At 48.4% G+C, this 17,482-nt stretch overlaps 1 protein-coding gene across 12 annotated transcripts in view; it reads left to right on the top strand.

Annotated features, from left to right (window-relative positions):
• The window catches only part of Fnbp1 (formin binding protein 1), a 123,806-nt gene that overhangs the window by 32,480 nt on the left and 73,844 nt on the right, over positions 1–17,482 (top strand). For all 12 annotated transcript variants that reach the window (XM_059260013.1, XM_059260016.1, XM_059260014.1 and 9 more), the window contains exon 2: positions 10,036–10,151. In XM_059260013.1, coding sequence (XP_059115996.1) covers positions 10,036–10,151 — 116 coding nt within the window. The remainder of the gene's footprint in view (positions 1–10,035; positions 10,152–17,482) is intronic.

Below are 17,482 nucleotides of genomic sequence, written 5' to 3'. Positions count from 1 at the left end.
AATTACCTTAACCTATAAAGAATTTCTACAAAACAATACAATAAATACAAAGTTTCTGGCAGAAAAATGGACAATTATTAAGTACAAGACAGTTACAAGAAGAAATTCCAAAAGCTGAAGAGGCTGAGATGGGTCAGATTTGGTGGCGCACGCCTTTAATCCCAGCACTCCAGAGGCAGAGGCAGGTGGGTCTCTGAGAGTTTGAGGCCAGCCTGGGCTACAGAGTGAAACTCTGTCTATACACATACATCTATGGGGAGGGGGTGTTAGATGGATGGCTGTCTTAGCATAGAGTAGAAACAATCGGGGCTGGCTAGTTTTATGTCAACTTAACATAAGCCAGAGTCATCAGAGAGGAGGGAGCCTCAATTGAGAACAATGCCTTCATAAGATGGGACTATGGACAAGCCTGTAAAGCATTTCCTTAGTTAGTGATTGATGGTGGGAGGCACAGCCCATTGTGGGTGGGAACACCCCTGTGTTGGTGGTCCTGGGTTCTCTAAGAAAGCAGACTGAGCAAGCCATGAGGAGCAAGCCAGTAAGCAGCACCCTCCATGGCCTCTGCCTCAGCTCCTGTCCCCAGGTTCCAGCCCTGCTTGAGTTCCTGTCCTGACTTCCTTCAATGTTGAACAATGATATGGAAGTATAAGCCAAATAAACCCTTTCTGTTGTAGAATATTTTTTTAAAGATTTATTTATTTATTATGTATACAGCATGAATGACTGCAGGCCAGAAGAGGGCACCAGATCTTGTTACAGATGGTTGTGAGCCACCATGTGGTTGCTGGGAATTGAACTCAGGACCTCTGGAAGGGCAGTCAGTGTTCTTAACCTCTGAGCCATCTCTCCAGCCCCCTCTGTTGTAGAATATTATTTGAAGGTGTGTTACTTTTGTTTATGTTGCATTTGTTTAACTCTGTGACGCTGTGTTACTGGGCCTGTCTAAAACACCTGATGGTCTAATATCTCTGTTTTCTCCTGGTCTCTTCTCCTCCCCTAACTCTCCTCTCTCTCTTTTTCCCTTGAGAGGGTCTCACTGTAGCCCAGGCCTGATTCAAACTCTGGTGATCCAGTATGCCCAACTAACCCTGGATTTATTTTTAAGTTTTCTTCTTTCCTTAAGTGTGAAATTTTATATGCAACTGATGAACAATCCATATGTGGGCATTACTTGGTGCCATTTCATGAAGAATGATTACTATTTTTCCTGGAGACAAAATAGGAAGTGTATCAATCAAAGAAAAGCCATGGTTCGATACTTTGTGACAGGCTTTTGAAGTGGGTGTCAGTGTCTCTTTCCCAAATGTTTTATCTCCATTCTTTATCACTGGTTGGCAGAGACTCAAGTGGCCTTACGTTTCTCTTATCTTAGAAGATTTCCCCCATCAACCCAATTACAGATAGGCTAATAAGTATTTACAGACTATGTATTTGTGACATATTACAAAGGAATGTATGAAAACATGTCTGTATAGAATACTATTTACAAGCCAGACATAGTGCCACATGCCTGTGATCCCAGCACTTGGGGGACAGAGGCAGGTGAATCTCCATGAGTTCGAGGCCAGCCTGGTCTACAGAGAGACCTTTTCTCAAAATAAATAAATCAATCTTTTGAAATTATGTTTCTTTATTGTGCGTGTGCATACTCACAAGAGCTCATGTATTGTGTGTGTGAGGGTTGGAATGGCTCTGCAATTAGTTCCCTTGAAATTTGTGATTTTGTGAGCATACTGATACCCAGTTTATTTGAGGGGGGTGGTGCATCCATGCATGTGCAGTTAGAGGCCAGAGACTGATGACAAATGTCTCCTTCAGCCGTTCTCAATCTTACTTTTTGAGACGGGCTCTGTCACCAAGCCTGGAGCTTGCTAATTTAGTGAACTGGTTGGCCAAGAGAGTCTGCAGTCTCTTCCTCTGAGGTGCTAGGACTCCAGGCCTGGGAGATCCTAATTCAGGTCCTCATTTTTGTACAGCAAGCACTTTGCCCACGGAGCCATCCTCCAGCCCTTTGTTCACTTTTATTTATATGTAACTGTGAGCACCACGTGCGTGAAGAAGCCCTTAGAGGTCAGAAGAGGGTGTGGGATTCCCGGAACTACAGTTACAGTCTGGGAACGGAACCCAGGTCCTCTGTAAGAGCAGTAAACGTTCCTAACGGCTGAGCCATCTCTCCAGCCCTGCCGATTGCGGGTTTTTGTTTGGTTTGTTTTGAGACAAGGTCTCGTGTGTCCCACGTTGCCCTCAAAGTTGCCAAGAATGACCTTGAACTCCTGATCCGCCAGCCTCTACCTCCCCAGGGCTGGGATTTCAGGTGTGCGCTGCCGTGCCTAGCTCAGAGTCCTCATTTTATGAAGTCTTGATTGGTGGACAAGCCTCCTTCCTAGGTGTGCGTGCTGCCGCAGAGTGCAATCTTCAGCACGTTCGTGTAGAGCAGAACAGTTGCGTGTTTAAGTCAGATTCTGGATTAGTGGCTTTTCTTTCTTAGGACGCCACTCTCACCTCAGGGACAAGCTCCTGCGTACGTGGCAGCCAATTCCCTCACTGAGTGAAGAGCTACTGGTAATACTTGTTGCTAATTAGAACATTCTGGCTTCTATGTAAAAAATTAGAATTTGAGGAAATTTGTATTTCACTATGAGCCTGACACCTTCCAAATATTTAAATACCTGGGAAGAGATGGGTAATGATGAGATAAATGCAATTTAAAAAAAAATTGTTTTTAATGATTGAATAACTTGGACGGCAATCTTTAAAGATCTACATATACCAAGGAAAGTATTTCCTAAATAAAAATTCAGTGTGCTTGCTGTCATAAAACACTAGCCAGAGGTAATTTGGGGAGGAAAGGGGTTATTTGGCTTACAGTTACCATCTCTCTTTGAGGGAAGCCAGGGAAGGAGCCTGGAGGCAGGAAGTGAAGCCGAGATCTTAGAACACACTTTGCTGGCTCCTCCTCCTCCGGCTTGTTCAGTTGTCTTTCTTATGTAGCCCGGCCTAGCTGCCTAGGGATAGCACTGCCCATGGTGGGCAAGACCCTCCGATGGCAGTTAGAAATTAAGTAAAAGCCCCACAAACATGTGCACAGGCCAGTCTGGTGAAGTAATTCCTCAGTTGAGGCCCCCTCTTTCCCGGTGTATCACATTGACAGCTGAGGCCGCCTGACACCAGTGAATAATGCATAATCCCACGCAGGTAAAAGTGCCCTTTGCAATGCAAGGTGGACTGGTAGGTTTCACTGTAACTGGTGTGGACGGTTTGCTGCTGTGGCTGCTGATATCATATGGTTCCTAGTCTTTGAGAAACTATTGGTGTGGTATACAAGGAAGAGATCCAGTTATCTGCAAAGGCCACTGAATGACTCTTAGGGCTGAGGATGTGGGTCAGTGTAAAGTAAGTGCCTAGTAAGCAGGGCCATAGCGTCTACCCACGGCACCCACCCCCACAAAATGGTAAAGACTTTACCAGGTGCACACCTGTTGTACCAGGACTTGAAAGGTATAGAGGCAGGGCTCAGGAATTGAGTCGCTGTGGCTGCATAGTGAATGTAAGGCTAGCCTGGGCTACAAAAGGGAGACTCTATCTAAAATAAATAAATAAAACTAAGAAAAACAAAAAGTGGGGGGAAGGAGGGAAGGAGGCAGGCTGGTCCTCCCCTTTCTCGTGCCTGCCTGAATGCAGTTACCTTTGTTGCTAACTCACCTCGTCAGGAATGGCTGCAGAATGACCACGCCTGTCTGCTCTGAAGCCAGTCTTCCCACTGTTGGGTTTGCTTTGGAAGACTCCAGTTTTTAAGCAGAAGAACAATGTCATTTACATAAACATGTGGTGTACTTGTTATTGCTATACAAGTGAATAGCTTAAAAAAAAATCTCCATGATTTCCCATAAAATAAATAGTAATAAGTATAATCCACTTAAAGGCTCCTTAGGGGCCTCAATAAATTTTAAGAGGGCAAAGGGGCTGTAGGGCTGCAGTCATGTGACCTCAGGCAAGAGGAAGGGCTTGTTACATTTTATACATGCCACTGTGTGCAGATAGAGGTCAGAGGGCAACTTGTGGGAGCTAGCTCCCTTCCATCATGTGGGAGTCAGCTCCCTTCCATCATGTGGGCCCCAGACATCAACTCCGGCTTGGAGGTGAGTGTCTTTATCTGCGGAGCCATCTCAGGCCACTGATTCTTTGTTTGTTTGCTTTGAGACAATGTTGCTCTTGAATGCACCCTGATCCCTCTAGTTCAGCCTTCCAGCTGTGCGGGGTTGCAGGCTGCGCCACCAGGCCAGGTTTGGAAGGAATACTTACTTTCTTGATAACAACAACATCCTCACTGGAGCCTGGAATATTTTTTAAGGACCATTTACAATGTTTGCCCACAAAGGAGTCTTTTTAAGATTTGGAATTTCTTCCCATTAAATTTTCCACATTTTAGTCAAGAATGTAAGTGGGCCGGTTGGTTTTTCATCTGTTTTGAATTTTCCTCTGGCTGCCTTGTCCTGTGATAGTAGCAGCAGGGTGTGGTCCCTTCAGGGATGCCTTAATAGCGCCTGCAGAGGATGCTGCTTGGAGGCAGCAGGCATTCATTTTCTTGTTACTATTTAAGGCTTTACTGTGAAGATCCTCTGTCCTGTTTGATTCTGTTTTTTTGTTTGTTTGGTTTGGTTGATTGTAGGTTTTGTTTTGTTTTGTTTTGTTTGAAACAGGGTTTCTCTGTGTCTCTGTGTAGCTCTGGCTATCCTAGAACTCATTTTGTAGACCAGGCTGGCCTCAAACTCAGATCCACTTGCCTCTGCCTCCTGAGTGCTGGGATCAAAGGCGTGCACCACTACATCCAGCTGGATCCTGTTCTTTGAGGAAGGGCTTTGGTACAGTTTGCAAAATGGTCTTGGTAACTGATAACTGTTGAAAACACATTGTTGAAGACTGTGGTGTATCTCGGCTAACAGAGTGCTTACCTAGCATGCACAAAGCCCTGGGTTTGATTGCCAGTACCAGCTTGGCGGTGCATGCCTCTAATTCCAGTGAGTGGGAGATTGAGGCAGGGAGATTAGGAGTTCAGGGTCATCCTGGCTACATAGGGAGTTTGAGGCCAGCCTGGGCTACATAGAACACCCTGTCTCAAAACTAATGCCAATGAAAACATATTATTGGGCAGCCAATTGTGAAGTGGACTAAGTTCCGTGTGGAGGGGCTTCTTGTTTTTGTTTGCAGGGGTTTGGGTTGCTACAGAGCATCGGAGGTGGTGTATCAGGCATCAATGGGACAGAATGGAATCCAAGAGCAGGAGCCTTTGAGAGCTTTCAGAGGGGATGGCGTTGTAGAGAGAATTCAAGGGAGGGGGAGTTTTCTTTTCTTCAGTGTGGAGGCTGGAACCTTGGACTTAACACTTTCTACCACTGAGCTGTGCAGCCCCAGCACTTGATATATATTAATATCAATAGATAGGTAGGTAGGTAGGTAGATAGATGAGTAGATGATAGAGCTATCAAGATAGACAGATGATAGATATAAATAATATATTAGAGGTGTGTGTGTGTGTGTGTGTGTGTGTGTGTGTGTGTGTGTGTACATGCTTGTGGAGGCCAGAAGTCAACCTCAGGTGTCATCTTCAGAAACACCATCCACCTACCCGGCGCTGGGCACTTTGACTGACATGGGTGTTGTGGATAGGGTGTTCATGCTTTCAAGGCAAACATGTTGTTACCCACAGAACCACCACCCCAGCTTTTATCTTTCAATAAATCTGGTTGAAAAGAAACTAGATCCAGGAAGGGTCACTGACCAGCAGAGCACTTTGGAGCAGTCCTGAGTGCTAGGAGCGTTCACTCATAGCCATAGCTTGAGTTCCTTGTGTATTTACCTTCGCCAGTTGTTTACAGAGACCTGCCGTCCTGTTTACCCTGCTCATTGGCTCAACAACCCTCCTCTGTAGAGATAACATAAACAAACAATCTGAGCAACGTTTCTTAAAATGGAATCTGGGAGGGGTGTGGGATAGATTGAGGACTAAAAAGCAGAGAATGTTAAGTCTTTGTGTCCCCCCCTTTTTTTTAATAACATTTTAAAAGATTGGTTATATGAATAAGCATTTTACAGTGAGAGTCATTTTAGTGGCAGAAGACTCCAGTGTCTTCAGTTGATACTGTTCTGTGAACTTGGCTGGGAACAAGACTAAAGCAGTTAGGTTAGATATGGTGACTGTGAGACCATAATCACAGCATTAACTGTCAGCTTGACACAGTGTCACCTGAGGAGGAAGTCTCAATGGAGGGAATGTTCACACCACATTGGCTTATGGGCATGATTATGTGATCTTGATTGTTAACTGATTTAGGAGGGTGCAGCACACTGTGGGTAACACCATTCCCTAGGCCAGTGGTCCTGGGACCATGCTTACCTTGGTAAGCATGGGTCTGTGAGGACGCTAGCAAGCAGCATTCCTCCATGGTTTCTGCTTCAAATTCTTGCTTCAGTTCCTGCTGTGACTTCCCTCAGTGACAGGTTGTGACCTGGAGTGTAAGCTGAGTCTGCACTTTCTCCTGTCCGTTGCCTCTGGTCAGGGTGTTTTATCACAGGAACGGGAAGGAAAGTAGGTCACGTGACCGAAGGACTCAAGGTTGATGCCGAAGCCAGTGGAAAGCACAGCACTCGGAGTGCTCAGCAGCACTCAACAATACCGCGTTGTGTTCGAAGAGCTTGGATCACACACAAGGAGTCAAAAGACAAGAGAAAGCTTTTAGAAGGGGTAGATATGTGTTGGTTAGGTAGATTGTGGCGATGTTGGTCTCCTGGGTACATGCTTACCTTTGGACTCTTCAGGTTATATATGCTAAGTGTGTATAGCTTTTGTTGTTGCCCACAGAGTCTCACTGTGTTGCTTAGTCTGGCCTTGAACTCCTGGGCTCGTGTAATCCTGTATCAGCTTCCTGGGAGGTGGGACTATAAATGTATACATCACATCACTGTGTCTGACTAAAGCCTCTTTAAAAAGATTCTATGGGGTCTGGGACACCAGGAGAACATGGTCCACAGAATCAGTTGACCGGGACTCATTGGGGGTCGAAGAGATCGGGAACCTGTAGGGGTCTGACCTAGGTCCTCTGAATGTAAGTTATGCCTGCGTAGCTTGGTGTTCTTGTGGGATTCCTAACAGTGGGAGTGGGGGTGTCTCTGATTCTTTTGCCTGCTTGTATGACCCTTTTCCTTCTACTGGGTTGCCTCATCCAGTCTTAATATGAAGTGATGTGCCTGGTCTTATTGCAACTTGATATGCCACGTATGGTTGATATCCCTGGGAGGCCTGCCCTTTTCTGAAGGAAAATGGAGGAGTGGATCTGGGTGAGAGAGAGGGAAGCTGAGGAGAGAGGTTGGGGAGAGGGGTGGAGGGGAAACATGGGTCAGGATGTAATATATGAGAGAAGAATTTTTTTTTAAGATTTTTTTTTTTTTTTTTTTTTTTTTTTTTTGAGATCAGGTTCCTCTGTGTAGCTCTGGCTGTCCTGGAACTGGATTTGTAGACCAAGCTGGTCAGCCTTGAACTCACTGAGATCTACTGCCTCTGCCTCCCGAGTGCTGGGATTAAAGGCAACCACCTGGCCAAGATTTGATTTTTTTTTATTATTATTATTTGTATGTGTGTGTTCATGAGGTTTGGGCACCTAAGTCCAGTGCCTGAGGAGGTCAGAAGAAGCCTGGGATGCCCTGGAGTTACACAGGGCAAAGTGGATGCTGATAATAGAGCTGTGTCCTCTGCAAGAGCAGGAGGTGATCTCAACCCCTGAGCCATCTCCAGCTCACCCTTCCCGCTTTTGTGAGATGGGGTCTTATGTAGACCAGGCCGTTTTCAAATTTGCCGTGCAGCCGAGGATGACCTTGAGCGTCTGATCCTCCTGCCTCCACCTTCCGAGTGCTGGGATTACAGGCATGTGCCATCACACTCAGTTCATGAGGAGCCCAGGGCTGCATGTGCGCCAGGCGAGCACACCACCACCAACTGAGCTGCAGCCCCAGGCTGTGCCAATGCCAACCGGATCCCAGGGACAGGGCCGGGAAGAACGGCTGACGGGTGTGTGTCATTCATGTATTGACTTGACCCTCCCCACTTTGCATGCCTTGGTGAAACTAGGCAGGGATTCTGGGCACACTAGGGACCACAGCAGAGCCATTGAGACAGTTGGTGGCCTGGGTCAGTGACGTCCTGTGGCTGGCCAGAGCCTCATCCTCTCTGAGGTTCCCTGAGGCAGCAGCATGCTTCCCATCTGACCTGGCTCAATGCTCACCCCGGTGGCTCTAATGCATTCTCTGGCTGGCTTCCACTGCTCTCGGGCTCCACTTCCTGGGCCAGTCCTCCTTGCTGTTCTTGTGTGTGCTGTCCACCCTGTGGCACTCCGCTCTGTGCTGGCCTTTCAGACCCGTGCACTCCCCGGCATCATCCTGTGAGCTCGGTCCATCTGTGCTTCCAGGCTCTGTGGTGCATACCAAGATTCGCATGGATAGCGTCTTCTTCCCTGTGTGAACGATTTATTTGCACTCAGGAAGCCGAGCCGAGTCACCCTGCAGCCCTTCCCCCTTGCTTAGAGTCTGCAGCCAACATGTCGCTTACAGTAGCATTTGCCAAGTGTCTCCAAAATGGCTCCCTCCTGCTCTCATCTCAGACCGTTAGGACAGTCTCCTGGCCTCAGCCTCACATGATTCACGCAGATCTGTGGTCACAGTGCGAGAGCAGTTTGAGCCTTCTGGAGAGTCTGAGCTCCGTCACTGTGCACGGCAGGCCTCCACTGCCTCCAACGTCGTCACGCTTGTCCATTCCCTGGGGCCCTCCCACCCTCACCTGTGCTCAGGAGAGTCCCGACCCTCTCTACAGCTGTGCATCAGCAGGCCGGCACATCTGCCTGTGTTGCTCTCCAAAGCAGAAACACCCAAGGTGAACTACAAGAAACACTGCGAGGTGCAGTTTACCCTGCTCAGTTTTGGTTCCCTGGATCCAACCCCTGTCTGTGGCACATAGTGTAACGAAGTCCACATTGAGCTGTTTTACTCATTTGAAAAATGCTGAATTTCATAACCCTTCCCCTACCACTTCCTCTCTCCAAATTTAAACGACAGTTCTTTCTTTAAAAAAAAAAAAAAAAAAAAAAAAAAAAAAAAGATGCTGAGTGTGATGGTGCACACCTTTAATCCCAGCACTCCTGAGGCAGAGGCAGGTGGATCTCTGTGAGTTCCGGGCCAGTAATGGTTATAGGGTGAGACCCTGTCTCAACAGAAAAGGAGAGGAGAAAGCTAGAGAGATGGCTCAGCAGTTAAAAGCACTGGCTGCTCTTCCAGAGGACCTGGGTTTGATTCCCAGCACCTATGTGGCAGCTCCTAACTACCTGTAACTCCAGATCCAGGGGTCTGAGACTTCTGGTTTGCATGGGTACCAGGCACACAGATGATGCGCTTGTATACACACAGGCAAAGCACCCATATCCATAAAACAAATGTAAGAAATTATTTTTATTTATTGTGTATGCACATGTACATGAAGGTGTTTCAGGAGTCTAGAAAGGGTTTCTGATTTTCAGGAGCTTGAGTTTTGCCTGTGGGCTGCCTGACATGGGTGCTGGGAACCAAACTCTGGCCCTCCGCAAGAGCAGCAAGTGCTCTTAACTACTAAGCCATCTCTTCTGCCCTAGGGAACTCGTGTGTGTGTGTGTGTGTGTGTGTGTGTGTGTGTGTGTGTGTGTGTGTGTGTGTGTGTGTCACCTGTCAGCTTTTGGCATCCGAGACATTTTCCTTTGTAATGGAACATTAATTATGTATAGGAGTCATGCGTCTAAAGAGAGAGCAGAATGGATCACAGATCCTAACTCCGGACCATGCTCAAACCAAATTTGGTAATGTTGATGTAAAGCTCTCAACAGAAAAGCCCCCGAGTGTCATCATGGAAAATGTTAGAGCCGCTTTCCTGGATCAGCGAATGATGGAGAGGACTGCTCCCTGGAACTGGTAGCTACAGAAAGAGACAATGAACTCCCCTCTCTCTCTTTTTCCAAACAGGATCAGTTTGACAACTTAGAAAAACACACCCAGTGGGGAATCGATATTCTTGAAAAGTACATCAAGTTTGTGAAGGAGAGAACTGAGATTGAGCTCAGCTATGCCAAGCAGCTCAGGTAAGGTGGCCCTGCGAACCTGAGAAAGAAAGGCTCACTTCTCTTTTTTATTAAAATTTTTATTACACTTATTTATTTGTAGGGCAGGGGAATGTGTGTGCCATGTGCTTCTGTGGAGGTCAGAGCACACCCAAGGAGTTGGTTTTCCCTCCTTTCGTGGTGTGGGTCCTGGGGATTGAACTCAGATCATCAGGCTTGGTGGCGAGCCCTTTACCACCCCCCCACCCCCCATGCCATCTTGCCAGCCAAATGCAAGCATGATTTCTATTCTCATTTCACAGTGTCTCTCTGTGTGTAGTCTTTTCTCATAAAGTAGTGTGTCATTCCTTTAGTTTGTTCAGTTCTTCTGTTTGAGACAAAGTCTCATGTAGCCCAAGCTAGCCTTGAATTCACTGTATGGTAGAGGCTGGCCTTGAACAAAGAAATACACACGTGTATGGAGAAGCACAGGAATCCCACACCTAAGGCTCTCGACTAGCCCTCCCTTCCCAGAAGCCATGCTCCTACTGAGTGGCATGGTTCAGAAGAGCCTGCGGTGAGTTTCACATGGGTGTGAGCATTGGCTCTGGTCCTTTAAAAATCTGACTTCTGCCGGCGGTGGCACACACACCTTTAATCTCAGCATTCAGGAGGCAGAGGCAGGCAAAATCTCTGAGTTCAAGGCCAGCCAGGACTACTTGGGAACTAAAAAACAAATCTGCCTTCCTTTGCTCTGCGTCGGTTGTGAGGTTCGTCCGAGCTGTGGTCGTTTGCTTATATTTTCTTTGCTCTTTACTGTCTTGCTGTGTGGGTTTCCAGAGCGTCTCTGTGGTCACTCAGCAGCTGCCTGTTTGCACTCATGCTGGACCCTTTTTTTTGCTTTTAAATTTTTATTGCATTATTTATTTATTGTGTGTGTATGAGGGAGGTGGACATGCCACTGCCAGCATCCTGTGAGGTCAGGGGACAACTTTGGGGGTTGTTCTCTCCACCATGTGGGTTTCTGGGATTGAACTCAGGTCATCAGACTTGACACCAAGTGCCTTTGCGCGCCGAGCCCTCTCTCCGGGCCAGCACAGGCCACTGGTGCGTATCTGAAGCGTTTTCTCCCTTTGCTGCAGGACTGGGACTGTGATCAGAGTGTACCTCTGTGGCTTCAGTGTGCTTAAACTAGTTAATGTTTGCATGGTTGCGCTCTTCAGAGTGTGTGAGGGGGTCGCGGGGGCAGAATTTGAAAAGAACTGTTACAGGAGTTTTTAGGGTTGAAACCTGGACCCTGGCAGCTTCCACAAGCTAGTCCCAGCCACTTGTCCCCAGCACACTCATTAAAGAGGCAAGTCAGAGTGAAAAGCAGAGAAAGGATATTTACTCAATGTGGCCACACTGGGAAGAGGAATGAAGAGGTCCAGTGACCCCCAAGTCCGTCTGTGGGTCCTGATGGCCATTTAAATAAAAAGCAAGAGGTGCGCAGGGTTAAGCAGTCCTGGCCCATCACTGGTTTGTTGATGTCGATGTCCTAGCTCTAGTGGGTGACATCCCAGTACTAGTCTTCAGCGTGTGTGTGTGTGTGTGTGTGTGTGTGTGTGTGTGTGTGTAGGAGAGAGAGAGAGAGAGAGAGAGAGAGAGAGAGAGAGAGAGAGAGAGAGAGAGAGAGTGTGTGTGTAGGGGTGTGGATGCCACAGCACAAATGTAGAGGTCAGAGACAAAGACTATGGAGTCAGTTCTCTCCTTCCACCCTTCCGCATGTTCCAGGGTTCAAACTCAGGTCACCAGGCTTATGCACCTTTATCTACTGAACCATCTTGCTGGCCCAGACCAACCTACCTTTAGCTTTTCTCTTGCTCCAGAATGAAGTTTCTTGGGAAATTTTGGTTCCTTGGAGGCCACTGTTAGAAAGGAATAGCACAAATGTCTCTAGACTATCCCCGCTCCTGCCAGGGAGCTGTGGGCTGTCCCGAACCTTTCAAATTATCTGGGGAATTTGTTTGGGATAGAAACCATTTTTAAATTGTTGGTAAAGGGCTGGGGCCATGGCTTAGTCGGTTGTATACCCCAGCACTTGGTGGGGGCCGGAGGATTGGGAGTTCAAGGTCATCCTCAGCTGTTATAATCTAGGATGCCACAGGGTTCTCATTTTTGCTTAAATAAGCATCTCAGCACTAGCTGTGGGAAGCTCTTAGCATGACACATTTTGTTTATGTTGAGTGCCTGGAATGCAGAAACCAAGAAAGTATGTTTCCTACTAGCTGGATCCAGGTCAGTTTCTAGAACCCTACAAAGAGTCTGGGACTCACTAGCAAATGGCTGCTGCTTCACATGGGTTAGTCCTGATACATTGTCACTCATGTGAAAACGGGTTACACTGCCTGGCTAAGCACTTGAGAGGAAGAGGCAGGTGGATCTCTGTGAGTTTGAGTCCAGCGGAAGGAGAGAACTGACTCCATGTCTCCAGACAGGGAGGGAGGGAGGGAAGAAGGAAGGAAGGAAGGGAGGGAGGGAGGGAGGGAGGGAGGGAGGGAGGGAGGGAGGGAAGGGGGGGAGGGAGGGAAAGAAAGTCATGGGTCTTCCCTCGGGGACTGACTTAGTTTCGTGTCTTCGTTTCTCTTTGGTTTCTTCCTGGTGCCTCGGTCCCCTGTCACCTTGTGCTGTGGAGGTCTGTCTGCAGCTTTTGATGGGCATGGAAGTGGTCCTTGGTCCTCCTTGAAAGCATCTTCCTCCCCTGGAGACCAAATGACAGTCTCTTGGGTTCCTCCCACATCACTGATTTTATCCTTGCTCTAGTGCTGCTGCGCGCAGCGTCCACTTCCTGTTTCTTTCCCTCAGCCCTTGCTCTCTCCTTGACCCCGGCTGGATCTGGCTTTAGCACCCACGGGTGTAGCCATCACTCACTCCCAGCTGCGTCTCTCCAAGCTGTTTTCCTTTCCAGACTCCAGAGCAGCTTACCAAAGCTCACTGAGATTTCTAAACAATGTCTGCATCCACACGTCTGAAACCACTGACTCAGTTTCCACCTCTCTTGTGAGTGCACAGCCCTCCCTGGCTGAGGGCGGAAGCCACAGAGTCCTTTTTGTGCTTCCTCTCTCACCCTCCTCAGCAAGCCATCAAGACACAGCATCCACTCTACTCCCCATACTGACCCAGGATCAGCTTCTCATGGCGCTGTGCTGCGTCTGAGTCACTGTCCCACTGTCTGCCGGCTTTCTGTGGAGCGGCCTAAAAGCCTTGCCTGCCTGGCTCTCCGCCGGCTCTCCGCCGGCCGTGCCTTTTTCCTCTAACCATGGTCGATGCCCGCATGGCCTTGGTGGAAAGTCTGGGGCCAGGCAGAACATGGTCCTTGTGGGAATCTTGGCTTTTTCTGACTCAGTCCATGCAGTGTGACCATGCGTCTAAGCTCTCTGCCTGGATGCTGGGCATGCTCTCTGTTTATGGTCCTGTTTTGGCACTGTGGTTATCTCGCTCCTTTCTTGTCGAATTTGATAAAGCCTGGCATGTTTATTCATTCACCCAAAGTTCACTTCCTGAGTCTTATTGTCCTGCGCGCAGCACTATTGCTATGCCAGGTTTGTGTTTTAAGTTTGCTGCTGGTGTGAGATACTCCACAGGGGGCAGGGTGGGGCGGTGAGTTGTTGTTTTTCTGGTGTGTGTTTCATTCTCCAGGTTGGGTTTTCCTCTTTCTCATCTCTCTTCTCTAACGGTGTCTGACAAATCTTTTCACATTGGGTCTCCTTGACCTGGAGAGTTTGATGAAGTGGCTGAGCTCATCTTCTCGGTCCCCGGTGCCAGGGAGGGAGTCCTGTCCTTGCTTCACAGAAGTGTGATTTGGGGCTTGTCGTTCTCTGGGATTTGTCTTTTTCAACTGTAAAAGTGAATAGTGAGAAGTTCTGCCTTCTGAAGTTGTTGAGTTTCCTCATCGCTGTGACTAATAGGAAGGAAGGGTTTGGACTCACAGTTTAGGGGGACACAGTCCATCATGGTGGCCGAGCTTGAAGCAGCTGGATACAGTGTGACTGCAGTCAGGAAGCGAAGAGGTGAATGCTGGTGCTCGGGTCACTTCATTTAGACCGGAAGGGACCCCAGCCCAGGGGGTGGTGCTGCCCACATTCGGCCATCTTCCTTCCTCTGTCAAACCTCTGGAAACGCCCTCCCAGACACGCCCAGAGGTGGACTTCCATGGTGACTCTGCCTCAGCTCATGTTGACCATGAAGATTGCCTGTCACAGGGACCGAAGGAGATGAAAGTCTTCTGGCTGACTCCCAGCTCACTCATCACATGCCGATAGCCCTGGAAGTGACTGTCCCTTGGGATATTGCTTGCTATGTTCAGTCTGGAGGCTGGAGGCTGGACACAGCTGAGGAAGGGGTTCTGAGCTATTGTCTGTCCTGAAACTCCTTGGCATTTTGGGCTGTGGGCTGACTTTATCAGGAGAAGCGGCCATGTTCCTGTGGAATCCCTAGGTTTATGAGGACTTCCTCATGCCTGCAGCTTGAGACCTGAGGAGTGGAGACCACAGGCTAGCCCACACTGCCTATGTCCTCAGAGTCCACAGATGGGAAGGGGCAACATGGATATTATCAGGGCAGGTCCCCTGTCCCTGCGTGGATCTTCCCTGTTCAGTCTGCTTCTGTCTGAACTGACTCAGGGCTGTGGCCTTACTTCCCTTCATGTGGGAAAATCATTCTGATCGCTTCCAAATCATCTGTCTCTGTTCTCAGGTACCCCTTTAAAAGTGTGTGGGTTGAGGGTGAGCATCTTGCTCCTGTTATTTACTGTCTAATAACGCAAACCTTCCCTCCCCGCCCCCTGCAGTCTCTACCACTGAGCTACATCTCGGTTCATTTTACTTTATTTTATTTTGGTTTTTTTGAGACAGGGTTTCTCTGGGTAGTCCTGGCTGTCCTGGAGCTTGCTCTGTAGACCAGGCTGGCCTTGAACTCACAGAGATCCACCTGGCTCTGCCTCCCGAGTGCCGGGATTAAAGGTGTGCGCCACCATGCCCAGCTCCCCAGTTCACTTTATATTTTTTATTTGAGACATAAAAGCCCTGGCTGGCTATGAACTGATTCCATAGTCCGGGCAGGCCTTGAATTTAGGATCCACCTGCCTGGGCCTCCTAAGTAGCTGGGATTACAGCCAGTGCCTCTGGCTAGGCTCCTTCTGTGCGGTGCCTTTCGTTTGTTGAGAAAGACCTTTCTCCTGCCACCATGATCCAGATATCTTGTGGTTCAGAAAAATAAAGGAAAGAACAGCCCCAAACATTCCTGGACTCCACCCTCCTCATCCTGGTTCAGAGTACCTGGAAAGGGGCCCAAAGGTCTGCTTTCAAAGTCCCCCTGGCCGGTAGGGTTGGCCGGATCTTAGCCAGCAGCCTCATAAACTGTTTTCCTCTTTCTTTCTATTAGTGTACCCGTATAGGAAGCACACTGGGTTCCTCAGCAGATCCCATAAATCTGAGGGCGATGTTTTGAGGGCTTCCCTGCAGGCTTGTTTTTGTTTAAAGAAAAAAAAAAAAATACAAGGCCAGGAAGCCTGTTCCCAGGGTAAGGGGTTGGGAAGGGTTGATAGAGAAAAGACTTGGGTCTTTGGAGGTGCCTCAGTGGGTAAGAATGCATGTTGGTCAAGCATGAGGGTGTGAGTTCAAATCCCTAGCCACCACAGAAATAGCTGGGCATGACCATTTATGCCTGTAGTTCCAAAGCTGCAAGGAGTGGAGACTAGCTGGTCGCTGGGGCTTGCGTGCTGCCAGCCTGGCTCCAGGTTCTGTCTCAGGAAACAAGGCAGAGAGAGGGAGAACAGGAGCCTTGCTGGCGGCTGGCCTCTGCACGTGTGTGTATGGGTGCTCGGATGCGAATGCGCCACACGCCACACTCACTTTCACTCAGGCTTTTGCAAAAAGTTGGGGGTCGGGGAGCGTGGTGGTTGCACGCTTTTAATCCCAGCACTCAGAGGGGCAAAGGCAGGTGGATCTCTGTGGGTTTGAGGCCAGCCTGGTCTACATAAAGTGTTCCAGGACAGCCAGGGCTATATAGGGTCTTAACAGAATGTCACCCATGACAGGTCTTTGATCTTGTTTAGGAATTGATGGTAAACGGTGATTTTCATGCCTGTGGTTGCTTATGGTGGCACACAGCTTTAGGTCCAGCAATCTTGAGGCAGAAGCAGGCAGATCTCTGTGAGTTTGAGGCCAGCCTGGCTACGTATTGAATTCCAGGAAGAAGAGTACCTTTTCTTGCTGGGCATGATGGCCCAGGCCTATAATCCCAGCACTCAGGAGGCCAAGGCAGGAGGGACACCACAGATTCAAGGCCAGCCTGGACCACAGAATAAGTCTTTAAAATTTTGTTTGTTTGTTTGGTGGTGGTGGCAGGAGGTTGGTGCAGCCATGGTGCACATGCAGAGGTCAGAGGTCAACCTGTGGGAATCAGTTCTCTCCTTCCCCAGTGTGGGTGCTGGGTACCAAACTCACATCATCAGGCCTGGAGGCCAACTAACTCTCTGACCCACTGAGCCCTCTTGCCAGCCAGCCCTTCAGAGCAACATTTACCACAGTTAGTCAGGCTCAGCTTCCCTCAGCTCTATGCAACGTTAAAATTATGTTTATGGCTGTGCAGGTCTAGAAGCTAAAAAGGAAATGTGGACTTAAACAAGTGGTTTGGTTGAAAATCACAGTTTTGAGAATTTTTATGTGAGGTGTGAATTTAGAAGTGGTGTTTTCAATTTGTAAGTTATGATTAGCTAAAGGAACGGTTACTATTTAAAACTGCACACTAAAAATACCTGAAATGTAGTCACAGGGCTCCTCAGTGCCCCCAGCTCCCATGCACGTAAGAATCTGTTACTGTGCTCACCCTGCCCACTCCACTTGTCCCCTCCAACCTGGCTCTGGAGTTTAACTCTATTTCCTCTGAGAGACTGACGAAGGATCTTTCAGCGTGGAGTGCTTCCTCTCCCCGGTGACCCCAATACACACCCTCACACAGAGAGAAAACTTTGCTTTTTAAACCTGTGTTTATTAGAGAAATCTGCTACATATCCACCTGTCTCTGTGTGTGAGTGTGTGTACAAATGACAGAGGTGAGTCTCCTGTCATCTGTTGGCGTAATAATTTGTAAACATTTTTTATTTATTACTGTATATGATATGTGTGTGAGGGGGTGTATGCCGTGGCATGCAGAGGTCAGAGGACAACTTGCACAAGTTGGTTCTCTTCTTCCTCCATGTGGGTCCTGGGGAATCAAACTCAGGTCACCAGGCTTGGCGGCAAGCTGCCTTTACCCCCTGAGCCATCCTGCTGGCCCTACAAATGTTTTTTTTTGGGGGGGGTGTCGGAGGGGGGGTTCTGAGACAGGGTTTC

This window comes from Peromyscus eremicus, chromosome 4 (genome assembly GCF_949786415.1).
Source record: "Peromyscus eremicus chromosome 4, PerEre_H2_v1, whole genome shotgun sequence".
Classification (NCBI taxonomy): Eukaryota; Metazoa; Chordata; class Mammalia; order Rodentia; family Cricetidae; genus Peromyscus; species Peromyscus eremicus.
This window is presented reverse-complemented; position numbering and strand designations above follow the sequence as displayed.